Source organism: Panthera tigris, chromosome E3 (genome assembly GCF_018350195.1).
Source record: "Panthera tigris isolate Pti1 chromosome E3, P.tigris_Pti1_mat1.1, whole genome shotgun sequence".
NCBI classification, from domain to species: domain Eukaryota; kingdom Metazoa; phylum Chordata; class Mammalia; order Carnivora; family Felidae; genus Panthera; species Panthera tigris.
Window position 1 is genome coordinate 20,025,780 of NC_056675.1, and position 26,985 is coordinate 20,052,764.

General features: G+C 52.2%; 1 protein-coding gene across 1 annotated transcript in view; it reads left to right on the forward strand.

The window, feature by feature from the left end:
• Positions 1–833: 833 nt before the first annotated feature.
• Positions 834–26,985, forward strand: part of NSMCE1 (NSE1 homolog, SMC5-SMC6 complex component) — a 31,394-nt gene continuing 5,242 nt past the window's right edge. Inside the window, exons 1-4 of the mRNA XM_042970824.1 lie at positions 834–986; positions 6,382–6,528; positions 25,332–25,453; positions 26,335–26,412. Of these exons, the coding sequence (XP_042826758.1) occupies positions 947–986; positions 6,382–6,528; positions 25,332–25,453; positions 26,335–26,412 (387 nt within the window). The 5' untranslated portion in view covers positions 834–946. The remainder of the gene's footprint in view (positions 987–6,381; positions 6,529–25,331; positions 25,454–26,334; positions 26,413–26,985) is intronic.

Below are 26,985 nucleotides of genomic sequence, written 5' to 3' on the forward strand. Positions count from 1 at the left end.
GCTTTCCTCACGCAGCAGACAGGGAAACTGAGGTCCAGAGAGGTTGAGATATTGTCCAAGATCACAGGAGCGGTAACCGCGCACGTAGGGATTTGAAGTTATCGTCACAGAGATAGATGCTTGCACTCTGCTGTTCTGTGATTAGTTACCTGTTTCCCTGCTAGACTGCGTCCCCGGGAACTGGGAGGCAAGCGTTTGTAAAATGAGTGCCCTCGCCTGGCAGAGTCCACTCACTTCTCTTAATAACTTCATTTGCTTCTCCCAACAATCCCTAGTTAAGACAGTAGCACATTTAATCAGCTCTTCCAATGTGCGTGATTTCTTTCAAAACCTCATGAACACACTATTTCATGGGGACTATTATCATCCCCATTTAACAGAAGAAGAAGCTGAGGCTCACTGCAGCTCAGTGACTTGCCCAAGATCTGGCAACTAGTAGGTGGCAGAGCCAGGATTTCAGTTCAAGCTATGTGACAACAGGCTGACCCTGAGGCCACAGTGTCGGTTGTACAGATGGGGAAACTGAGGCCCCGGGGCAGCGTACTGGCTTGTGTCCGCGGAGCCATGACTTTTAGGGGGAGGATCCCGCTGCATGCTTCCCCTTCCGACTCCTAGGTCGCGGGGTGCCACTGTGGGGCTGCAGGCGGAGGGAGGCAACCAGGGGCCCAGCCGGGAAAAGCGCGTAGAGAGGCGCGAGAAGAGCCGAACGCTGCATCTAGGGGAGGGCCTCCGCGGCACCATGGCAACGGCGCGGCGGGAAAGCAGGAAGTGCGTCACCGGGGGAGGGACTAATAGGTGACATCCACCAATGGGAGCGCCGCGCCCGCGTTCGCCCCGCCCCGCAGGAGGAGCCGAGGCCGCCTTTCTGCCTGGGCCGCCGGCGTCGGGGGCTACGCCGGGGTACCGCGGTGGGTAATCGGGGCGCGGGGCCGCGAGGCTGCCAGGGATGGAAGAGGGCCGTGCAGAGAGGCGACGGAGGACGGAAGGTGGGGGTCAGGCCCCGGGGTCGGCCCGTGTCTGTACCGGAGTGTGGCGCTGGGGGCCCGGGGGCTTGGGGCTCCTCATTTCCTGATGAGGAAACTGAGGCCCAGAGAGGGGCAGGAAGGCAAAGTAGGCTGGACCCTAGGACCCCCGGCACACAGACATTGTTAAATCGTAGTACCAGGTGGACAAAGCGTTTTGCTCCTAATATTAGGTGAAAAAAAGCAAAATACAGAATTCTGTCCGAACTGAATACGTAAAGTGTCGCCTTTGTGGACCACCTCAGTTATCTCGCCGCCCTCTGCCCTTGTCCTAGAAATCCTTACTTTGTGCAAGTCCACAGCCTCGTATTTTAAAGCCCGGAGGCCAGACGTGGTCAGAATCCCGAATTTCTCGGATTTTCGGGAGGAATATGATGCATATATTCGATGTTAGGTCATACCTTCAATTAGGGTCTGGGGCAGCCTCTTGTAATCAAATACACTAATATTTTCACAGCTAAATATGTGCGTATTTACATCAAAGGAGGTAAAGAACCGCCATACAGAGTCTCACCTTAGGTCAGGTTTTCAAACTTAAAAGATTTTGGTTTTAGGACGTCTTTTGGTTTGAGAATTGTAGGTAGAGCGGTCCTGATTTAATTGTAGGCGCCTGTTTCTCGCTTACCTGGACAGTTCCTGAACTGTTTGTTTTGCCACCCTTATGTCCATCACCTGGGCCCTCCATCTCTCTTAACTCATCTTTTTAACATTTATTTTGGCTGGTATGTAACATATTTACATCCTTTTTTAATCAAGATATATAACATATCTGGGACTTCGGCTCGGGTCATGATCTCACGGTTCGTGGGTTCAAGCCCCGCATCGGGCTCTGTGCTGACAGCTCAGAGCCTGGAGCCTGTTTCTGATTCTGTGTCTCCCTCTCTCTGTCTGCCCCTCCTCTGCTCGCTCTCTGTTTCTCTCTCTCAAAAATAAATGTTAAAAAAAATTTTTTAAGACATATAACATATCTGTAAAAATGTTTGCAACTGTAAATTTAAAGAATAAAAATAAAATAAACACCCATCTATCCACCATCAGGTTAGGAAATCGAACAATTCCATATCCATAATGCCCAGGTCGAATCCTTTCTTCCCATCACTAAAGACCACCGCCTCCCTGTATTGTGTTACCTAATCCCTTGTTTTTCTTTGTGGTTGTTACTATGCATCTGTAATGACTACCACGTATGTTTTGCTAGGTTTTATATTTTATAGAGGAGGCTAATCTATATTTGTGTAACTTTATTTTTGTATGTAACATTACATATATGAGATATGTCCATGCTGACGTGAGTAGCCCCACTTCACTTACTTTCATTGCTTTGTTGCTATTTTGAATTCCGTGGCCTGATTGTAAATGGAGGCGTTCTTCAACTGATTGTCATTTAGACGGTTGCCAGATTTTTGCTATCACATGGTGATATTTTTGCTATCACACATTTCCTGAGGCAGATGTGGAAACGTTTCTGTAAGTTGTATACCTAACAGTGGATTTCTGGGGCTACCCAGGTTTGCTATTAATATCGAATCGTCTGAAGTGGTTTATAAGAAGAGTTTACCCTCTTACCAGCCTCAGCCCTTCTGAAGAATTTTTGCCTACACCTGGGGATGAATAAGACATTAATCACCGTGGCTTGAATACTCATTTGCCTGATGACCTTGCGATTGAGCATAATTTTAATGTATTTATTCATCATTTGTGCATCCTCTTTGAACATTTCTGTTGCTTATTTCTTACAGTTGTCTTCCCCTTACTGATATGTAGGGATTCTTTGTTCTGAGTATGAATCTTTTGTGGCTTCACTGTGTGTCAGATACTTTCCAGTTTGTAGCTTTTCTTCTCTCTTTCTCTCCCACCTTCTGCTGTTTTTGGTGAACAGAGGTTTTTAATTTTAATGAAGTAGAATTTATCGGTATATTCCTCTATGGTTTCTGCTTCCTGTATCTTTTTAAGAAATTCTTCCCTGCCTTTGGCTCATAAAAGATGTTCTCCGGGGTGCCTGGGTGGCTCAGTCAGTTGAGCGTGCGACTCTTGATTTCAGCTCAGGTCATGATCTCAAGGTTCATGGGGTTGAGCCCCATGTCGATCCTGCAGAGCCTGCTTGGGATTCCCTCCCTCTCTCTCTCTGCCTCTCCCCTGCTCTCTCTCTCAAAATAAATAAACATTAAAAAAGAAAATAAAATCTCGAAAAAAGAAAGATGTTCCCCTGTACTGTTGTCCAAAAGTTTTATGGTGTTTCCTACGCTCTTCACCCTCCAAAAGATTTTTACGCATAGTCTGAGGTGAGGGTTGGGCTCTCTGTGTTTTCACATAAGGGTAATCTGTTGCCCTGGCACCTTTTATTGAAAAGCTTGCTTTGATCTGGAGTTCCATTTCTCCAGCGTATCAGGTATTCATATCTGTGCGTTTCTGTGTCTGAGTTGTCTGTTCTGGCCCTCTGGTCTTCTCTGGTCCATGTCTGTACCATTGTCCTACATCGTTCCTTACTCGAGCTTCAGAATAAACTGCTAACTGGTGGAACCAGTCCTCCTGCCTTTATCTTCTCCCAGAATGGCGTTGCTGTTTTGCCTTTATGTTTTCCATGTAAATTTTGGAATGATCTCATCAAATCACTCACAGACACAAGAAGCCTATTGGGATGTTGATTGGAATCACACCGATTCCGTTGCATTGGCTCCGTTTGGATTTGAAAGTGGTTGCTTTCAACATTCCATCCTTAAGTATGATGATGGTCACTGTAGGTTTTTGTCGATATCTTTAGGAGATAAAGGAAGTTTCCTTCAATCCAGTGACTGTTGAATTTTATCAATCGTATTTTCTGAATCTATTAAGCTGATAGTAGGCTTTTTCTTCTGTATGCTGTTAATGTGGTGACTCACACTGATTGATTTTTTTTCCAGCTTTATTAAGACATTATTGACATAGAACACTTGACTGATTTTTAAATGTTAAACTGCTGCCCGGATAAACCCAACTTGGTTACCGTGTGTTATCCTCTTTATGTTGCTAGTTCAGATTAACGTTTTGCTTAGGACAGTTGCAGCTATGTTCCTGAAAGATACATTTTCCTTTCTTTTGAAGTCTCTGTTAGATTTTAATGCCCAACCTATGTCAACCTTATCAGATGATTTGGGGAGGCTTTGCTCCTTTTGGGGCTCTGAGATAGTTTTGTGACATCTGAAATCACTTCTAGAATGTTTGATAGGACTTCTTGATAAATCTTTCCGGATCTGAAGTTTTCTTTGTTGGGGGATAGATTTCCCACAGTGTGTCTTCAATGGTTATAAAACCTGTTAGGTTTTCAGATCATTCTTTAGTTGCTTTTGAATGCATTTCCTATAACTTTGCTTGTTTAAAACTCATGATTATTATAAGTTGTTTATGTGTCTGCAATTAGTGTCCCTTTTTCATTCCAAATATTGTTTATTTGTTAGTCTTCTCTCAGAAGATCTTGTCAGAGGTTGGTCGCTTTTATTGTGTGTTTTTTTCTTAAATTTTTAAAAATGTTTATTTATTTAAAAAAAAAAATTTTTTTTAACGTTTATTTATTTTTGAGACAGAGAGAGACAGAGCATGAACGGGGGAGGGTCAGAGAGAGAGGGAGACACAGAATCTGAAACAGGCTCCAGGCTCTGAGCGGTCAGCACAGAGCCCGAAACGGGCTCAAACTCACAGACCGCGAGATCATGACCTGAGCCGAAGTCGGACGCTCAACCGACTGAGCCACCCAAGCGCCCCTAAAATGTTTGTTTATTTTTGAGAGAGAGAGAGAGATCGATTGTGAGCTGGGGAGGGGCAGAGAGACAGAGGGACCCAGAATCTGAAGCAGGCTCCAAGCTCTGAGCTGTCAGCACAGAGCCCTATGTGGGGCTCGAACCCACAAACTGTGAGATCACGACCTGAATGGAAGTCAGAGGCTTAACCGACTGGGCCACCCAGGTGCTCCTATTATGTTTTTTTTTTTTTTTCAAAGACTAATTTTCGTTTTGTTGATCTCAGGTATATGCTAATTTTATTAAATTCTGCTCTTTATTATTTAAGTTTCTTGAAATTCATGAAGAGGACTCAGGGGAAGAAAAGGGTTGAGGAGGGGGAAGGAGGGGTGCAATTTAGGACCTGTCCAGGCTGCATTTCCGGTGAACTGTTCTCAAGGAAGTTTCGCAGGCAGGCAGAGAAACCGGCCATGAGCTGGCGGGTCTTCCTTCCTCCGAGGTCCAGCTGATGTGCTGCTTGGAAAGAAGAGCGAGCGACAGCCCGCCTTGGTGTGTGTCTCCTAGTCCTGTCTCCTTTAACCTCATCTTCTGCCTTAAAGAGAGCTTTTTATTATCCCCATCTTACGGAGGAGAAGACTGAGGCTTGGGGAGATGAAGCTTGTTAGCTAGAAATGTTTTCGTGCCGTATTTGCCCAAGGTAACAGCCAGTTTCTTGTCCGGTCATGGCATCGCCTGGAGTGTGTATTAAAACCTCAGAATTCCAGCCCCTCTGCGGCCTGAACCTCCGGCGAAGGGGCCTGGGAATCTGTATTTTTCACGCACAGATGAGATGATTCTTAAGATGGAGCAGGTCTGGCAGACACTGGTCTCGGCACCACGTGTCTATTTCTAAACCCACGCCCTTTGCCTCCGCACGGTGCTACCACTCCGTGGCAAGGGCAGGCTTTTTGATCAGGACTCGTGTGATGCTTTTATCGGCTCTGATCTTTGTGGTTTGTGGAAAGACGATGTTTTAGTAGAGAGCAAGAGATTGAAACAACACCCCACGGCGACAGTCGTTTCATTAGCGGTTTGGGAGACGAGGAGGAAGCTAGCACTGGTTCAGCCAAGTCTGCTGGGGGTTCTTCGGGCAGCACACGCCGTTCTCGTTTTATCGTGAGAAAACGGGGCCTCGGCACACTTGGTCCCCGTGAGTCTCGTGAGTGGCCGAACCACGCTTCAGAGCCAGAACCGCCCAGTAGTAAAACTAGCCGACCCGTAGGTAGCGCTCAGCCTGTCGCCAGGCTTTCATAGGTCCTACCCCTTGAACAGCGTAATTCTCTGGTAGACGTCCTAGCGGTGGGCTCACCTTCTAGGTCAGAAACCGGGCCACGCCCCCTTTCACACACTTGGGTGTGGAGCGGGCTGCGTCCAGGCGCGCTGGCTGGCTCCAGACCCCCACTCCTTGCCGCCCCCCTCCCCCCCCCCCGGACTAGTGCGCTTGCCCCTGACTTGCCTCCTTTCTGCTTCTGTGCTCTTGGGCGGGATGAACTGGGGTCTGCAAGCCGTCACAGAGGGGTAGCTGTGAACGTAAGGAAGCACAGACCCCAGAACTTGGCTTTCGGAGCGCTCAGAGGTGACTGGGTGTCCTTTGCTTCTTTTCTTAGCGCCTTCGTGCACGCAGGGCGGCGCGCGGAGAGCGGGCGTCATGACCGACGTCCACCGGCGGTTCCTCCAGTTGCTGATGACTCATGGGGTGCTGGAGGAGCGGGGCGTGAGACGCCTGCAGAAGCACTGCTATCGGGTCCATGGCCGTGAGTACCGTCTCCCTGTCCCCAGGGTGCCCGGGACCGCGCCATCGCGGCTGGTGACACGGGTGTGAGCCTCGCCACCCGTCAGGCAGCACGCCTCACCTGGGCGTGCAGGTCTCCCCGGGCTCGCGCCAGCCCGTTTCTCACCTCCTCTTTGACCTTTTTTTTTTTTGTAAGCACATCTGACATTTAGCCCAGTCGATGGGAACTTGAAGCGGCCTAGCTGTGGTTCACACCAGGGCCCCAGCATCTTCTCCAGCCTGCGTTTCTTCATGTGTCAAATGAAGATAATTAATCATCCCGGACACCGTGGAGGGAGGGGGTCTGGGAGGGTTAAGAGACAAGATGCGTCCAGAGTTCCTGGCCAGGCCCGGGGAACGCGCTCCCTTGGCCGTGGCGGGTGAGAGGGCCGCTCGGCACGGTGGGTGAGAGCACAGCCCCGGACTCAGCCAGACCCGGGGCAAGGGCCGCCCTGCCCTGTGCGGGGGGGTGGGCGCTGGAAGCATGTCCTCAGTGGGCTGCTCAGAGGGGAGGGGAGGTAATACAGGCGAAGCACTCAGGCCGGGCCGGGCTGAGTTTTCAGTGACGGGAGGGAGCCGTAGAAACAGCAGAAAGGATGCCAGCGTGTCAGCAAGATCCGTATTGGTAGCTCTCGTGGAGTTGAGCGTCGGTGGGGGGAGATCTTGTTGTGTGAAAGAGGAAGTGGATAAATTTCACTCGCTGCACGATGTCACTGCGTTAAGCTTTTTGTAAAACCAGGATTCTTGTTGTTCGTGAACACACACATCTGCACATAAAGACGTAAGGGTGCACCGGAAGGATATGTGACAGACACACTTGTGAGGTGCTTGCCTTTCTTTTGGTCTTTCATTAAAGAAGAAAAAAGGAGTCGAAGCAAACAGGGTATTAGTAGTGTGGCCTAATAACAAGCATCACTTCTGGTGAACGGGAGTACAGGTGTTTGTTTATATTCTTTGTTTTTGTCTTTCTGTCTGCGTGTTTAGTTTTCAAGAGAAGAGCAGAAACTGCATAGAGGGAAGCCAGCCAAGAGGGGTGAGGAAAGGTATGCGTGGGGCGCCAGGGTTACGGGTGAAGGCACACGAGAAGAGGGGCCGCATTTAGGGACCGGCGCCCGGGGCATAGCAGAAGAAGCCAGATCGAGAGAGGTGAAGGGTGGATGGGAGCAGGAAGGGCGAGACAGAGGGTACAGAGACAGGCGCTCTTCCGTGACGAGTGGGAGGGAGAGCAGAGGGTGCGTAGCTTTGGGGGGACTGGCCCCTCGAGGCATCCCGTGCGAAATTCTGGGCCTGCTGGTCCACGCTGACAAATGAAATGCTTGCAGGGGTCCTACAGTGAGGAACCTTGTGTAACTTTGTGTGATCCCATGTATCCAAACTTCGTTGACTTGCGCCTGACATCCTTTGGGAGACCCCAGGCAGGAAAGCATGATGTGTGGGAACAACATAGGTTCTTGTGGCATGTAGGTTTATACATCAGGAACAACCTGTCGTATAGACACCACGGTAATGGGGTTTCTTTTGTACTTAGTTCCGGGGACAGGGTGGACGTCTGGAAGGACCTGAAGCAGGGAAAGCACATCATTAGTGCTGTGCTGGAAAAGTCTCCTTCTGCTGAAAGCATACCCGCTCTACTTGGCCGGCGCTGGGGTGAATAGGGGGCTTTGGTGAGGGCCTCCTTTATGGAAAAGGAACATTACATCTGCCAAGCTAGCTGTCCTTGCTCTGAGAAAACACAAGAGGATTTTAACCACCCACCCCTTGGTATGCTCCAGTGAAGGGCATAAGAATGTTTTTCTTAGTTTTCTGACTACATGGCAGTTCATTTCTGTTCGCCTTCAGTTTCTCATGTAAGTCCTAAATGTGGGCTTTCATGCTAATGGGGAAGTTTCGTAGCTCACTGCAAGGAGCCACATGCTGCCTTAGTACTAAGAATGAAAGTGTTTTTGCCTTTGTTTGACCTTTAAAGCTGTTATGACCTAATTTAGGAAAGTCCTGTACAATATATCTAGGAATTAATTTATTCTTCATGCTTTATGTGCCCTATCTGTGCGTCAAGATAAAGTGACGGCTGGGTCATCAGGATAGAACTGTGGTTCATTTTCCCCTAGCCTTCATTAAAAAAAAAAAAAAAAAAAGAAAGAAAGAAAAGCTTTTTCCTCAAGGAGTGTTGTTATTTTAGAGATTTGAAAGCAAGGAACGTTAGAAAGAAATTATGCAAATTAAGTAAATACTTACAAGACCCACCATTATTATCTGTCTTTTGAAGAGATGCCCAGGAAAGTCCCCTTTTACCAACTGGAAAAACACTTAGCTTCTAAGATAATTATGAAACAGAAGGGTATTTGAGTCTGCGAGTTATTGTGATTACAGTTTCCCATGGATTTTCATCCAGCTTATCAAAAATACTTCCTATTCTGGGCTCTGGTTTGGGCTGTCTTCTTCCCATCACTAGTGGGAGAAATAAATTCCCCAGTTCTCTTGGCTAGCGAGAGTTCAATTTCGTTCTGGCGTGCTGGCTTTGTAAAGCCTGTGTCTGGACTCTGCGAGTGGCACCGGGGACCCGCGTGCGCGAAGAGGGCACCTTGGGTTGCGAGCCAGAGCTTGCAGACGTGCATGAGGTCACGCAGCACTGCCCGCCGTGGCCTCCTGTGGGGGGCCTCCTGTGCTAGGGACTGGTGACATAGACACACAGCTTTGGCTTTTGCCTTGGGTTTCGTGAGTCATGCGGACCAGACTCGTGATTCCAGGATAAGCCTCCCTTGACGGAAGTAGGGACAGGAAGCCTAGGGAGTGATGGTTAAGAAGACTTGCATTTGAGGATTTCCACTTTTGACCAAGATAGAGTAACAGGGACCGATTTACTTTCCTGTCTGAAACAATTAAGAGACGGACAAAATATCTGAAACCCTAGACTTTGGCCAGCGAAGCACAGTGATACCTCAAGAGACGGGCAGTGAAGGTTTTTTTCCCCTCCTGACACCAAATATGTGTTGTCTTTTCCAGCACCTCCTCTCCAGTTCTCTGGACACCAACTGGATGTTGGTCAGCTCGGTTCTGACACTGTTTACCGGGAGTTGGGGCCAGATCTCACGGTTACAGGGTTTCGCCCCACAAGGCTGCCCCCATTTCGGACGCCAGTCTCAAGTCTGGGCCACCTATACTTCTGACTGACCGGCTAGCAAGCGGGGAGTCCCATGACCCCTTCCTCAGGTTCAGTAATTTGCTAGAATGGCTCACAGAACTCAGGAAAACACTTGACTTACATTTGCTGGCCTATTATAAAGGATATAGCTCAGGAACAGCCCAATGGGAGAGATGCCTAGGGCAGGGTGGCCTAAGGGGGGTGGGAGGGGGGCACGGAATTTCCACGCCCTTTCTGGGTGCTCTCTCCCGGCACCTTGATGTGGATCTCCAAATGCCATCATTTGAGGGTTTTCATGGAGATTTCGTTACAGACGCGTGGTCGATGATGAACTGGCCATCAGTGATTAGCTCCCTATCTAGTCCCTCTGTCCTTCCCCGAGATGGGGATGAGGCTGAAAGTTCCAGGCTTCCAATCAAGGCTAGGTCTTTCTGGCAGCCAACTCCCATCCTGAAGTTCTTTAGGGACCTGCCAAGAGTCACCTCATTAGAACAAAACACTTGTGTTACCCTGATCGCTCAGGAAATTCCAAGGGTTTTAGGAGTTCTGTGCCAGGAACCAGGGATGACAACCAAGTATCTTTTTTATGCCACAGGCAAGAAGGGAATGAGCACTACAGTTGCCTCGGCTCACTTCCCTGAGTTTTCAGGCCAGGGGGCGGGGCGGGGGGGGGGGGGGGGGGGGGCGGAGAACCTGAGCAGAACTAAACAGACTGGCTGAGTTGAGGGGATGGGGATGGGGGCTCAGGGAGACCAAAGCGCTGGCAGGTCAGAGCGGCAGAGGGGGTGCGCAGAGAGAGCTGGAGGTGGGGGCTGTCAGCTGAGGGCTGAGCTACCCGGTGAGCAGCCTGAGGCTGGGCAGAGATGTGGTGGGAAGGATAAAGAGAGGGGCACCGGCGGGGGCGGGGGGAGCAGAATCAGTCAGTTGAGCGGCTGACTTTTGGATCGGTTTTGGCTCAGGTCGTGATCTCACTTTTCTAGAATTCGAGGCCCGCGTCAGGCTCTGTGCTGACGGCTGTGCTGTGGAGTCTGCTTGGGGTTCTCTATCTCCCTCTGTCTCTGCTCCTCTCTCTCTCTCACTCTCTCTCTCAAAATAAATAAATACATGAATAAATAAATAAATACATAAATACATAAATACATAAATACATAAATACATAAATAAATAAATAAATAAAGACTAAGAGTGAAGCAGTGCCTGATGTCCACAGGGCTGGGAATCATGCCCGCTCCAGGCACAGCAGCTTCCCTGGTGAGTTCTGCAAAGTGTTTAAGGAAGAGGTGCTACCAGTTCCACCCACGCGCCTCCAGAAGGTTGAAGACAAGGGAACACTTCCCAGCTCGATTTCTGAGGCCTGAATTATCCTGATACCAGAACTAGACAATGACATTGCGAGGAGAGCAATCCAAAGACCAAGGTCCTTCATGAATATAAATGCTAAAATTTTAAACACACAGTTTTAGCAAATCTAATCCAGCAATATATAGAAAAGATGATACAATATGACCAGGGTGGGGTTTAGCCCAAGAATGCAGGGTTGGTTTAATATTTGAAAACCAACCCATGTAGTTTACCATATTAACAGACTAAAAAAGAAAAACCATGTGATCGTGTCAGTAGTGTAGAAGACGCATTTGACAAAATCTGATATCTATCTTGGCACGATGCCCCAAAGGTTTCTTACAGGAAACTACAGGGGAGAAGCAGATTTACAGGACAGGCTTAGAGCAGGAGAGAGGATTCAACAACTCTGCAGAGTTTAAAAACCTCACATGTATTCTTGACCAAAATCCCTTAGCAAAGTAGGAAAAGAAGGAAGGTTCTTTAACCTCCTAAAGGGGTTCTGTGTGCAACCTTCAGCTTCACGTCATACATACTTCACTGTGAAGACTAAATACTTTACCCTAATATCAGGAGCAAGACAAGAATGGCCATTCTAACAATCTCTCTTCTAGCCAGTGCACTAAGGCAAGAAAAAAGAAAAGGCATTCAGATTGGAAGGGAAGAAGTAAAACTGTTGATTGAAAGACATGATCTTCTATGTAGAAAATCTGATGGATCTTCAAAAAAGCTGCTAGAGCTGATAAGTAGGTTTGGTAAAGTGGCAGGATACAGGATCAACATCCAAAAATTTGTGGTATTTCTATATGCTTGCAGTGAATCATCAGCAATTGAAATTTTACAAAGTACCATTCAAGATAGCATTAAAAAATACAAAATACTTAGAAATAAATGTGACAAGAGTCTGTAAGGCCTGTGCACTGAAATGCACGAAACATTGCTGAGAGAAGTCAAAGAAGATCTAAATAAATGGAGAGACGCACCATGCTCGTGGGCTGTGAAACCCAATACTGTTAAGATAATCCGTTCTCCTCAAGAGTTGGTCTGTAGATTCAACTCAACCCCAGTCTCATCCCAGCAGCACTTTTTGTAGAAATTCACAGACTGATTCTGAAATTCACGTGGAAATGTAAAGGACCTAGAAAAGCCAAAACAATTTTGAAAAAGACAATCAAACTTGGAGGACTAACACTGATGAATTAAAGTTAGTTAAGAGTGACTACCTGATCTTGAGACATAATATATAGCTCCCCTATCAAGACAGTGTGGTATTGACTTAAACTCGTAGAAGAGAGAGTCTAGAAATAAACCCACATGTGGATGGACAGCTAAGTTTTGACAAAAACGTGAAGGCAGTTCAGTGTAAATATTTTTCAAAAAATGATGCTGGTGGGGCGCCTGGGTGGCTCAGTCGGTTGAGCGTCCGACTGCGGCTCAGGTCACGATCTCACGGTCTGTGAGTTTGAGCCCCGTGTCGGGCTCTGGGCTGATGGCTCAGAGCCTGGAGCCTGATTCCGATTCTGTGTCTCCCTCTCTCTTTGACCCTCCCCCGTTCATGCTCTGTCTCTGTCTCAAAAATAAATAAACTTAAAAAAAAAAATTAAAAAAAAAATGATGCTGGCATAATAATTGGATAACCCCATATTTTAATGACTCTCGAGCCATGCTTTGCACCATATAGAAAAATTAACTCAAAATGTAACATAGACCACAACGTAAAACCTGAAACCGTAACACTTACAGAAGAAAACGTAGAAGAAAACCTTTGTGACCTTGGGTTCGGCAAAGATTTCTTGAGTATAACACAAAGGTATGATCCGTAAGAGTACAAGTTGATAAATTGGGCTTCAGAATTAAAAAATTCTCTTTAAAATACACTGTTTAGGGAATAAAAAGACAAGCAAAATACTGGGAGAAAATGTTTGCAAATCACAGTCCAATAAAGTACTCATATCCGGAATATAGAGAACTCCCCAAATCCAATAGTTAGGAAACATACAGTCAAAAAAAAAAAAAAAAATGAGCAAAAGACTTGAACAGACACTTCGCCGAACAAGTTCTATAGATGGCACATAGGCACGTGAAAAGCGCTCCGCTTCATTAGGGCAACGCAAAATGGAGCCACAGTGAGATATACTACACACCTGTTAGGCCAAAATTGAAAAGATTGCGTGCTGAGTAGTGACGAGAAAATGAAGGAACCGGAACTCTCTCTGTTGGAATCTAAAATGAGTAGAGCCATTTTGAAAAAACACAGGCACTTTTATGACACAGCCATTTCTGTTTCAAGTATTTGTTTTTAGACTCAAGAGAAGCGAAGATACATGTCCCTACAAAGGCTTGTGTGTAAATATTCAGAGGAGTTTTGCTCGTAATGGCCACAGAGTGGAAACCTGGCCATCCATCAACAGGTGAGCCTGTAAATGGGCTGTGGTATGATCTGTCTCCTGGAATATACTACCTGGTAGTAAAAAGGAACGAGCTGTTGCTACGTGCTGCTGTATGAATGAATCTCAGAGTGATTATGCTGAGTGGAAGAAGCAGGGGAAGAGATTACGTGTTGCAGCATTTACATGCAATTTACATGCAATCCTAGACAGTGTGTACCTGGGTGAAGTGACAGGAAGGCCACTGGCTTCCTGGTGATGGTGTAGGGGAGGGTTGTGAGGGGTGAGAGAGAGAGATTACGAGAGTTTGAGGGAACTTTTGGGGGGTGATGGATCTATGTATTGTCTTGATTGTAGTGATGGTTTCTAGGGTGTATACATGTGTCAGAACTTACTAACTTGTGTCTTGAAAGAGGTACGGTTCACTGTATGTCAGTTCTGTCTCTCCAAAGCTATTTTTTTTTTTAAAATCTGAATTTGAAACCACTTTACAACTTGGTGGCTGTATAACCTTGGTCAAGTCACTAAACCTCAGGGCTTCAGTTGTCCTAGCTGTGAAGCGGGGCTGGAGATATCTGTCACCCAGGGTTATTTGTGAAGATTAGGAAGATACTGTGTGGCAGGTGCTTAAAGCCTGTAAGTGCCCAAGATGGTGAAATTTAGGGGATAAATCAGGTGCGCGGAATAGAGCTCATTCCTGCGGTCCGGTGAGGCTCTGCGTCCTCTGTGCTGGCCTCTACGGGAATGACTGCACCATCCAGGAAATGTATCCTTTCTGTCCTGTATCCAGGGTGTACCGGAGGAGCACCTTGCTTGAAGTCTGACTCACAAGAGAATTGGGAAGTGGTTATGGAACAGTCACGTAGCCATGGAAAGTTTCTTTGGTTCGGTTTCCTAGAAAACAACGAATGTTGGAAGCCTGAATTCTGAAGCCTTCACAAGTGGCCCAAGGCCCTTGGGGAGGAGGTGCTTAAGCCTGATGATTTGGTCACAGAATGGTGTTGCCCAGTGTGGGGTTTGAGGGTGTGCCAGCCTGGAGGCTGACTCTTGGTTGGAACCTTTATTCCATTTATCACGTGGCTTTACTGAACAGAAGCAGAAGGTTGCCGCGGCCCACAGTTGTCTGACAACGATTCTGAGTCCCTGGCCTCGTTAAAATGTTCTGGGTCTGGTCTTCTGTGTTTCGGTTGGACAGGTTCGCTTTTTAGGGAATCGCGGGGTCCAGCCTGCTCACCTCACAAACGCGGAAGCGGAGACCCCTGGGAGTCGGGTGGGCTGTCACCCAACACCCAGCTGCTTCTCACACCAGCTCCGGCCCCCCCACGGTCAAATGCTGCCTCCCGCATCAGTGGTGCGCTTGAGGAGGGCCTTCTTCACTGCAGCTCCTCGGGTTGCTTTTTAAACTTGTTTTTTATTTTGAAATAATTCCAAACTCACCAGAAAACCGTAAGAATAGTCCGGGGTCCAATAGCCCAATTTGAAGCTCCGTCATTACCACTAAATTCTTCAGGGAATGTCTCCTCCCGGCAAAGACATTCTCCTAAGTCATCATAGGATAACCATTCAAATCAGGGCATCAACGTTGAGGATTCCCTGCCGTCTCATCTGCAGACCCCACTGGAGTTTTCCGGTTGTCTCAATATTGTCTTCTGTAGCAAAGGACCCACCGCGGGGTCACGTGTTGCGTTTGGTTGTCTCTTTAGACGCCTCCAGTCAGGAATCATTCCTCAGTCTTTCCTTGACTTTTATGACCTTGACATTGTTGAAGATTACAGCTTATTTATTGATTTATGTCGATTTATTTTTGAGAGAGAGACAGAGACAGAACACGAGTGGGGGAGGGACAGAGAGAGAGGGAGACACAGGCTCCGAAGCAGGCTCCGGGCTCCGAGCTGTCAGCACAGAGCCCGACGTGGGGCTTGAACCCACGAACTGGGAGGTCATGACCTGAGCCCAAATCAGGTGCTTAACCGACTGAGCCACCAGGTGCCCCAGGTTAATTATTTAGTAGAACAGAGCTGATAGAAATTCAACGTGAGCCACATCTGTAATTAAAGTTTTCTGGCGGCCACATCAAAATAGGGAGAAAGAAACAGGTGCAATTAATATCCCGAATAGCATTTTAACATGTAACGAATATACAAAAATGATTAATGAGATATTTCCATTCTGTCATAGCACGTCTTTGAAATCCAGGACGTATTTGACACACAGGACATACCTAATTTGGACGAGGCACAGTGCAAGTGCCTGGCCGCCCCGGGCCCGGTGGCTGCTGTATCAGGCAGCATAGCTGTGGAATGTTCCCTCAGTTCGGGTTCGTCTGGTGCCTCCTCCTGGTTCGGTTATGGGTGTACTTTCTCGTTCGGCAGAAATGGTGTAGAAGTGGTCGTGTCCGCATCCCGCCCGGTGGCGCGTAGCATTGACTCAGACGCGCCTGCCGGGTCTCTGCGCTGTGACGTCACTCTCTCCTGATTCTGTGACTCTGATTCAGAAGCATTTTGCAGGGAAGCTCTTTGAGGCAAAGCACATGTACTACCCTTACGCCCTAGATGTAGTATCCGTTGGTGTTTCTTCCCCAACGTCTTTTCTTTTCTGGCGCTTGTCAGATGGCCGTGAGTGCCCTCTGTGTTCCAGCACTCACATTTTGTCATCAGTTGTATGCTGGTTGTTGTATGTTAAGTGTAGGGGGTCTTTTCATTATCTGTGGCCCTAAGGACAAATTAGGTAGAATATCTACACTTTTAGATGAAACAAATTAAGATCGTTATTTGTTCAGCGAGCAGAACAAATACTATGGCGTTCGAGCGAAAAACCAGTTAACCGAAACGAATGTACCGAAAATAGACGAGTGACCACGGTATGAGAGGAACATTGGGGTTTGACAGATATTTTCTGCTTTTGTCGGACCTCGTGCCTACCTTCATCGTAGCTCTGCTTTTCTCCTGCTGAGTGACACGGCTGTTGGCCTCGCCGTGCCGGTGCCTTCCCAGGACTCCGTGCGCGTTAGCGGAGGGTCACAGCGGCGTTGACACTTGTGGCGTTCATCTCGCGTGTGCAGTGGCATCTGTAAGCGTCTTCTCTTTCCGGGGAGGACTCGGTGGTAGTTAGAAGCTCGCTCCCAATAAACATCCCCCTACTTTTAATGATCCCGTCGTACCGTTTTCCCCCTTGACTGTAAAGAACAGTTGGTAGACTTACCACCGTCACAACCCGCTCGGCTTCCCAGTTAAAGGGGATTCGGCATGTAGTGAGCGTGAAAGGCGACGTCTAAAATGGCACTGGGTGAATTTTTGAACACAGAGAAGTCCACAACTCACTGTGCTTCGACAGGAATCTCGGGTCTCCGCAGGCTCCGTGACCACGAGGAGACAGACGTTGCCCTCACATCCCTGGCTCCTGAAGGACCCGATGGGTCCAGATCCCAGCCCACTCTTGACCGTGTGTAGCTCAGGCGCCCAGGGCGGGACGGATCCACAGCGGCCGGCGCGGATTTCCGCGCGTTCCACGCTCTTCCGAGTGTAGACGTCACTGGTTTTGGGTTGCGTTTTGTACTGGATCCCAAACACGAGGGAGGTCGTGTGTGGGCAGTGGAGGGCTGGGGATGAATCTGGATTGTCACAGGTAAGCTCTGGCCAGAGCAGTGAACCATTTCTTCGGACAGAGGTTTAAATCGGGGACTGGGAATGTTCTTTCAGTTTCTGAGCCTCAGCTCTCTGTTTGACGAAGGAAGTCTCACCTACCTCATGGGACAGTTGTGAGGGTGTGCAGGGAGACTTCTGTCACATGCCTGGTCAAAGTACTTCCTGGTGTGTGTTCAGCACGTGCCCCTTGCTGCCCCTTCCTTCCTCTGTCGTCATCTGACCCCACGGGCCCGGGGACAATCAGGAGACCCGTCAGGCTGCTAAATAGTGCGATAGAGACCATAGGACTGAACTTCTGGTGCTGCGAGTTTTCTCCCAAAATCGAGAAAGTGTGGTCACGGTCTCCTAGCGGAAGGAAGTCACGCGTGTGGTACTGAGCTGGGAAGGCGCCCTGTGGGCGGGCGGCAGGCCCGCGCGACTGCAGTGTAGAGCCAGGGGGCGCGCCTCGGGATCACAGATGAGCCACCGGGGGGCCGTGCGGAGAGGGGCCACTGGGACCTGGCCCCTCTCTGGCTGGGCGTGGTGACGGGGAGAGGGCTAGAGTGGGCACCGGGAGACCGTGGGAGGCTGGTCCACACCGCGGGGAGAAGGTGGGGGGGCCGTATGTAGGGAATTGGAGAAAGTGGCCAGTCTCCCCCTGACCGCGCTGGGGGCCCGCTCACAACACCGGGCCGCCTTGCTGACCCCTGCTGGGCACGGGGCCCTGAGCTACGTCTCGCACGTGGACCTGGGCAAAGACCACCCCGAGGCTGCGCATTCAGAACAGAGCGTGCTCGGGCAGGGGAGGCGCTCACCTCACCTGCGTCTCGGTAGAGACTCCAGGGCAGGTAGGGGAGTGGGGAGAGTGGAGGGCTGCGGTGTGGCCTGACCGGAGGCTGGCGGCCCGGGAAGCTGGAGGCGGGCTTCCTAGAAGCGGGACACCCCGCCCCTGGCTAGGGGAACATGTTTGGCTACCTCCGGCTGGCGTCCTAAGTTGGACGCAGGAACGAACACTTAGGGAAGCTGTCAGTTACAGAGCGAGTCCTGGCCACCCCGAGCCAGTTATCACGGGGGCTGTTGTCTGGCGTCCCGGGCCGGTTGCTGGAGATGGCGGTCTGGCCTCCTGCGGGTCTGGCTTCCAGGCGGCAGGCTGGCGCCCCAGGCTGGTTCCTGTGGATAAGGGGTTCCTCCTCTGGGCTGGGTGCTGCGGACTGTGGGTCAGAGCCCTGTTCTTGCACGTTATCTGCCCTTGGCTTATATGCCAATATTTCAGGCTTTTCGTGATTATTACATTGGTTATAGTGATCTGTGATCAGGGATTACCACTCACTCAAAAGCTCAGATGATGGTTAGCATTTTTAGCAGTAATGTATTTTTAAATTAAGGCACACACTGTTTTTGCAGACCTGACGTCATCATGTGTTTAATAGATTCCAGTGTAGCGTGACTGTAACTTTTCTATGCACCGGGAAACCGAAAAATGCATTTGACTTGCCTTATTGCGACGACACTTTATCGTGGTGGTTTGGAACCAAGCCCACGAAAGGTCTGAGGTCTGCCCGTGCTCAGTCTCTCAGAAGAATGAGCGTGACAGTCTGTTCCTTCGGGTTCTCCACCGCCTCTTATCTGGTGGCTCAGGGAACACGGTGGCCTCGTTAGTCATCGTGTCTCTTTACGGCAGGGTCACAGCCCACGTCAGAATTCGAAAACTGGGGACTGTCAGTGGTATGTAGCGGATGGATACAGATTGTTTGCCCTACGGTGTTTTAAAAATTAATTCCCGCGTTAAAAAACAAACACTGACAGAGAGACTTCTCACAAAAATCCGAAGACTGGGTCTGTGGCAGGAACAGAGGAAGTCCCGCTCCTCTCGGGCGACACGTGTTCCCCGCGTCGCCCGCTGCGCCCGCGCTTGTCCACGTCTGTGCTTCTGCCTGGCGTCTGCGGGCGTCTGATTCTGTCAGGAGCAGCAGGCTGTGCTCAGATGAAAGCTGGGAAGGAGGAAGCCTGCACACCCGGAATGAGGCGCAGCCGCTCTGGTTTTAGGGGGTGGGCGGCCACCCCCCGCGGAGCCCCTGCATCAGTTCCTTGGGGATCCCTGGTGGGGGCAGTGGGGGGCCGCTGCCGGTCCCAGTGGCAGGTGGCCCACCTGTTGTCAAGGGCGGGGACGAAGTGACCTGCGCACGAATGGAATCGGTAGTGAGGTTCTGCTGCAGGCGGCTTAGTTTTCTGTGATGAGTCACGGAATTCAGGACGCTGCCTGGCTCAGCACCGTCCTGAGGAGGCGGCACTGTTCTGTTGCCGACCGCAGCACTGACCAACACACCCCTGGCGAGGGGGCCGGCCGATAGGTGGGTTTACCGCACAGACGGACACGGTAGGCGCACGTCCCCGTCACCACCGGCCGCGGTGTCGTCGTGGGTGTTGGAACACTTGGTGCCTGTGGCCAAAACGCGGGAACTGTGCCAAACAGTGTAAAACGAGTTTTACGTGCTGTTGTTTGAAGCGAGGCCCCAGAGCAGGCTTTCTAACTAAAATAATCTGTTGATTTAAAAAACAAAACAAAGCAAAGAGTCTCTGTGGACTTGCAAACAGATCTCTGAGATTTACAAACTGTCCGTTACTAAAAGCCTCTTCACCCCGAACCATCAGAGTTCTGAGCGAATCTACCTTGTCAGAGGGCACTGCCCCGTTTCTCTTTTTCGATTCAGAAACCTGAGGGTGAAGGCATCGAGTGATACTGTTGAGCACTGAGGTATTTTTTTACCCTTAAATGGGAAAAGTCACACAGAAAAGTCAAAGAATACAGTGAAGCCCGTCCATCGCCCAGCCACGGTGGCAACTCATGACTAATTCTGTTTTATCTGCTTACCTCCTACCTCCTTAACCCTGGTTATTTTGAAGTAATTCTCAGACATCGCTGTGTATCTAAGCAACATTTTGTCTTTGTTTTAATGAATGCTCGAGGCCATTTGTCGCTGTGCCGAACTAAAGGCCGGACATCTGATTTCCAGTCTGCACCGTGTCACTTACGGGTCCTGTGATCTTGAGTAAGCCCTTAAGCTCTGACCCTCGGTGTCCGCCGACGTGCAGACCGTGCTGCGTCCCGGCTCCCCCGGGTCGTTGTTCGTGAGGCTCTGCGGAGATCACGAGGGAGAGGAACCGGGGCACCGAGTGAAATGGTGCACAGATACAGAGAGCGACTTATCTAATGTATCTGCCACATGAAAGACAGCTTCTTCCCCCTGCTCTTCTCAGCACCGTTAACCAGCCAGACTTGGGGAGCGGTCTCGTTGTCGGTTCCCAGCTCTCTCCCACGTATCCCAGGGGAGATATGTGGCTCCGGGGAGCCATTTCTCTCCAGGCCGGTGGACGTGAAGGTCACGGGCTGAGACGTGCCCCCCGCCCCCACTCCCGCACTGCCGCCGCCCCGTGTCTCTGCCTGCCAGCCTTTCCCGGCCCCGGGGGCGGGGGGCTGCTCTGCGCCCCGTCCTCAGCTCCGTGCTCAGGGGGGCCGCCCGGCCGGCCCATCAGATGAGAGGCCCGTCACGGGGCGGGTTGGCCTGCAAGTGGTTCCGTCCCTTGGGGTCTTTAATTTTAGGCTGTTATTTCCTCTACCTAAAAATAGCGTTTTCTATCTATAGTGCCTAGTTTGGAACAAAACTGTTTGTGGCTCAGAAGTTAGGGCAGCAGACTTCCTGACCGCCCGCCCGCCCGCCGCCCAAGTGTGCGGTGTGCCCTGGGTTCCAGTAGCCTGCTGGGAAACAAGGACCCAGCTTAGCAGGCAGGGGTTTGTTGGTTAAACTAAAACTGAATTTTAAAAGAAAAGGAAATGGTATATATAGAAGTGGTCAGAGGAAAACAGCCTCCGAGTGAAGCAGCCTCGCTTGTCAGAGGGATGGTGTCCTCTTTGGTTGGTGCTGCCCCAGCCTGTGGACTGCCCTGAGTCCCCTCACCCCCGCCTGTGTTTTACGTTTATTAGTCTATTTTGAGAGGCAGAGACAGTGCAAGCGGGGGGGGGGGGGGGGGGGGGGGGGCAGGGAGAGAGAGAGAATCCCAAGCGGGTTCCGCGCTGTCAGCACAGAGCCTGACGCGGGGCTCGGGTTCATGAAACTTCGAGATCGCGACCTGAGTCGAAATTAAGAGTCGGATGCTTAATTGACTGAGACACCCAGGCGTACCTGAGTCCCCTTTTATAAATTGTCCCATCGGAAGGGCATTTCCTGCTAAAGAAGGAGCTGTTCTGTCCTCTTCCTGGGCCTTGGGCTGTCAACCCCGCAACATGGCAGAGCGTGTGTTCCCAGAGAACACTCGCTCTGCTCTCCAGGGGGCCTGTGGCTCCGTGCCCAGGAGCTTGGGAAGTGGTGTCGGGCAGGCCCGGGTGCCTATCTAAGCCGTGGGAACTCTGGGTAAGTGACTGAACCCTCCCCAAGCCTCTTGTAGAGACAGATGATGCTAACGGCTCGCATTGCGGGTCTGTTCTCACGGTGCTGAAGGGAGGCGGGCTCCTGAGTGGCGCCCAGCACGCATTAAGGTGAATTCCAGCCACACAAGCGTAGGCTCGCCGTGTGCGGCCCAGTTTTGCCGTAGCCCACGAGGGAGGCCCGGGTACAGCCTGCTCCCACGTAGAGAGGACCCGGAGGGGGGGTGACATAAGATCCATAGACCTTTGCTCGGTTCAGACGTGGTGCTGAGCGTCCTGGTTCGGGTGTCTCCCGCTCCCAGAGGAGACAGCAGGGTGGGGCCAGGGCCGGGCTCGTCACTTCTTGGAGCTGGTCGTCCCATGGTGCTGGCGGCGGGTCAGTGGTGTTGACGGACCCAGGTCCTGACTCAGCTCAACATGCAAAGACAGTGACTTGGAAACTTAGCTCGAGCCTGTCTCTTTTCTCAGTTGGCTCGGGATCCTGAAGGGAGGACTGACGTTATGAATTTTCTGAAGCCCGTCAGTCGTAGAACCAAGAAGTGTGTGATTTCGTCTTTTATCTCATGCCCTTTATCATGACCCTGGACTCAGGCTCCGGGGCCAAAGGGACCCTCTGACAGTCCTTTGGCCCAGCGTGTTCGCACGGGTCTACAGAACGTAGCTGCTCCACGGGGGCCTTGGGGACAGGGCGGGGAGTGGGGGCACAGCAGTGAGAACAGCTCACCACAAGACCCGAGATCCAGAAGCTCCCGTCTGGTGGGCACCCTTGACGCTTGACGTGCATGTCAGGGATCTTGGCAGCAAGTGATCGATCCCGGTTCCGGCCAACTTCAAAAGAACCGTGTTGGGAGGCTGGTGGGAAAGGGACACACAAGGGCTGGTTGACGGCTAGGGGCCAGGCTGGGGAACGGGCAGGACCCCAGGGGCACGAGGACACAGGATGACCTTACGGCCAAAGCCTTCCCCGCTTCTCTGTGCTTCCTCCCTCTCGGGGCTGAGCTGGAGCCCCCCGGTGGCCCTCCTCTTGTTGCTTCCTAGACTGGCCCACACCTGGCTGCCCTCTGATCTGACCCCCTCATCTTCCTGCCTCCTGGTTCTCTGGATATGGGTTCCTGGAATTATCCTCCTTCCAAAATCACACATATGGGGAAAGACAGTTTAAAGAAAAAAAAAAAAGCTAGGGTCTGGTTAGGGATGGAAATTGCTGTCGGCAGCTGAAAATTGTGGGCAGATTTGTAGCTGGAGCCAAGGGATCAGGGAAGGCAGTGCTTGAGGAGGCCTGCACGGGAGGGGGTGGGAGGGGACATGACCGGGACCCCGGGGCGGTGTGTGTATGGGGGCGGGGGGAGTGAGGGCTGGCGCTACACAGAGGGTTTGGGGGGTGTGTTCTAGACACATGCGAAGCTGGAGGTGAGGTGCAGGGGGTGATGAGAGAAAGGGGGGGACTCGCCTGGGGTCCCCCAGAAAGGTAAGGCAGGACTGGTCCCCTAAAACTCAAATCCAGGAGCGGTGTTACTGAACACGAGAGAAGTTTATTCTTAGGGGATGATCAAGAGGGAGACAGCATGGCACAGGGCCTGAGAAACACGCACAGTGTCAGCAGCAGACAGGGACACGGACGTGGCCTCGACGTAGGAAGCCGCGCGGTCAGGGAGGGTAAGAGGGGAGAGAACGTGAGCCGTGGAGCAGGTGCTTGGTTTCTGCAGTGAGCACGGCAGTAGGAAGTGGTTGTTGTTGGTGTTGTTGTTAAATGAAAATCCAGTGGATGTGTTCATGGTTCTGAAAACCGGGGCTGGACAGCACGGCACAGGAGGGTGGGAGAGGGGGAAGGGCCGAGCGGTTCATACCCTCCACGCACACAGGGTATCTGGAAACTCCGACGTATTGGAGTGTTTGTGATCTGCCCACAGGGTACATTTTTTCTGAACGACACCCAGGAGTGGCCTTTCCAGTGGAAAATGTGCAGTGTCACTTTCAGAGGGAGGTGGGACTTGCCATTGTGTCATATTGGGTGGACCGAGTGGCTCCTGCCCGGGGAAGAGCCCTGTCACTTGCCCTGTCGGTGAGGGGTGGCTCCCGAGTGCCCGGTCACCACGCAGCCAGGCTCCTGGGTGGGCAGGCGGGGGGCGAGGCTCTGTGGCAGAAAGGGCTTCTAGGCCCTCACGCTTGGTGTGGAAGAGGAAGAAAGGCGAGGCCACCGTGCACCGGGGGCCGCAGAGGACATTTCGTGGAAAAAAGTCCTGTTTGAGCTGGCTTCCGTAAAGAGTAGGCAGAAACGGGGGGGTGAGGAGGAAGAGGCCTTCCAGAAAGGAGGGGGTGAGCAAAGGCCCGGAGGGAGGAAACGCTGTCCAGGCTCCGATCACAGGCTTTGCAGCAGCTGCGACCAAATTCTGTTGTCCCGCTGTCCTCACAGTTCGTGTCCCTGTACCACCTGTGGATACTGTGGCACCCAGTATCAGTAACAATACTGACTTGTTATTTAAACAAGTTTACTTAAAGAGGAAGCTTTGAGGCCTGCTGAGATTTGCATATTAATGTTATGTCATGGTCTTTGTCATTAGCTCCCGTGGGCCCCCAGTGTCCTCCCGTACCTGTGTCAGAGCTGTCTCCTTTACGTGGCCCACGTGGCTGTGACCTTCACTGCCACCAGCGTGACCTGCTATTTTGTCAGCCTTGACCATGGGCTTAGAAGTCTCTCTCTGTGTAGCAAGCCTGATACAGGTAAAGCTCAAGTGCCTTGGGATGATCCCCTCCTCTGTGTCTCCCTCCTGACGGTGGCTTTGGTCATCAGCCTAGTGGGTGTCTTTCCAGGCCTTTCTCCTGCAGTGTTGTTTCATTGGTTTCATTGTCGTTCCTAAGGTAAGTGGTATCATATTGTCTGTTTTTATGATGGCTCCTTCTCATAAATCTGTTGAAGTTACTTTAATAAATGAAAACAGTAATAAATACTTCTTGTTTAGAAAAAGGATCACAGTACACAGAAGGGTAATTCCAAGACGCAAAGCCGACTACGTCCTTTCTCTGCTTCCCACTCTGAAGGGCTGCCTGTGGCCCGCAGGGGAAGGTGACACGTTGCCCTGGTCTCCGGGGCCCTGCGCCAGGGCTCCCGCCGCCCCTGCAGCCTGGTGGACCCCAGGCCTCTTCCCTCCACTCACTGCAGCCCCGGGCTCTGTCCGCACACCTCCTCCGTGGGCTGGTGGCCCCGGGCCGGGGGACTGGGCAGCGTGGAGGCGGGACAGCGCACGGAGCCGGGAAGGGGCCGGAGCCAGCGAGCCCGCCCTCCTCTGCCCCTTGGCCTGGTCACCGAGTTAGGGGAGGCCGCTAGCACCCGCCTCGGAGGGCAGCTGGCAGGATGGACTCACGACCGTGACAAGCACCCAGCACAGCCTCTCACTGGGGGCCAGGGGTGGTGCTCAGTGCGAGCTGCTGCTCTCGCCCTGCTTGTCGTCGGTCTTCACTGCCGCCGGCTGTCCCCGGGCCCAGCACGTGGGGCCTGGCATGGGAGCGTTCGGTACGCGTCCGGATGGCGGATAAAGGGAAGACGGGATGGAGACGGACCCGGCACACGTGAGGCCGTGCGGGCACAGGCTCCGCGTGGGGAGGGGCGCGGAGCAGGGAATCGGGGGCGGCAGGCCGGGGGCTCCCAGCGAGGACAGGGAGAGCGCGGCAGGCTCGGACGCCGTTTCCCGGCCCTTCCTACGGCACAGCGCCCTCCCCGTCTGCACCCTCAGGGAGGAAGGGGCCACACAGACTGGCATTCACCCAAGCGGGCCGGGCCCTCGCCTGCCTCTGGCTTGGCTGGCCTGCGCTGGGGTCGACGGAGTGGTTAAGATGGCCACACTTTCTTGACGCCATCCCGTTTCTCTCCAGGCACTGCCGCCGTGGAGGAGCTGGAGGACTTCATCAACAACATCAACAGCGTCTTGGAGTCGTTGTATATTGAGATTAAGAAAGGGGCCACCGAGGACGACGGGAGACCCGTTTACGCGCTGGTGAGTGCACGCCGGCGCCCTCTCGTGGCTCCTGTGAGGAATTGCGGGAGTGGAGGTGCCCCTGCCCCCGCAGCCCCGGATCCGGGGACGCGGACACAGCCTGGCCCCGCCTCCCCCTCCACCCCGGTTCCGGGTCACTGGTGCCACCGTACGAATCCTCTGCAGTGATCAGGGCCGGGGGCTGTCACCTCAGTGCTCACCTCCCTGCCCCTGCCCGAGCCCCTGCCCGAGACACCGCAGCACGCGTTTGGCTTTGTTTTGTCTGTCGACAGTTGGCTGTAAGAAGCCATCCCAAATGTATGGAATACTAGGATTAAAGGAGGAAAGCGGTTTCTCATTTGGAATAAGACACAGAGGCTGTGAGAAGAGAAACTGGGGGTGGGGGGCCCTGGGGACTGAGCCATTCACGTTCCAGGAAGCCCCCCGCCAGAGAGCAAGGGGAAGCACAGGTGGGGCAGAACTGAGCACCTTAGGCCATTGGAGGAGACGAGGCCCCCCCCCCCCCCCCCCCCAGCCAGGCCTGCCCAGAGAGGGGCCGTAGCCGGGGGTTCCACACTGTTCCAGGGAAGAAGGGTCGTGGAGCTGAGTAACTGCGGAAAGTCGCGGGCTTCGCGGCGCCTTTTGCATTTGAAGCTCCGTTAAGCGTGCAGACGAGTTCCCCAAATGTGTCTGATTTCGGAAGCTCCCGCACCACCTCTGGAAATCTCCGAGAGTCGGGGATTCCGAGCTAGACACCCAAGTCTGTAACATGCGACTGGTCACAAATCCGGGCCCTGTGGCCGACAGCGCCCACACCCCGGCGCTCAGGGACTGGAGAGGGGACGGGGCTGGGCAAGCCGGCCGGTGAAGGGCGCCGCCTGACCGTCACACTGACCTTTTAGGTGAATCTTGCAACGACTCCGGTTTCCAAAATGGCCTCGGATTTTGCAGAGAACGAGCTGGATCTGTTTAGAAAGGCTGTAAGTACAGTATGGTTGTTTATTGGCCGGGCTTGCGACGGGAAACTTGTCGTCTTCGGCGTTAGAAACGGAAACTGCCGTCGTAGAGGGTCACCACCGCGGCCCCAGACGGCCATCTGCGGGGTCCCTGCCCAGCGCGTCGCCTCCGGGCGCCGGCTCGGGAGGGCGCCGTGGCTGCCTGGGAGGGAGCTTGTCCAGATGTGAACCCCGGTCGGTGGAGCACCGGGCGTCGGGGTGTGTGGTGCAGGCGGACCGGCGTTCCCACCCGGTGCTCGCCGCGCCCCCCAGACCCCCGCGGCGGCGGCCGAGGTGCCAGGGAGCTCCCTGGCAAGGCCGGATCCCAGTCCCCGCCCGGACCGCGGCCCACGGCCCGTGGCCGTGCGTGTTACCAAGGGCACCCCGTGGAACCCTTCCCGTCCGCATCGGAGAGGCACTGCTCTGCCTCCCCGGCTTCAGGGCTCTTCCCTCAGCCCCCTTGTCACTCACCCGGCTGCGCGCCGGGTCAAGGCGGTGCTTCTCAGCCCGGGCCGCGTTCCGGGAACCGGGAGGTAGGAGCGTCGAGACATCCGGTCT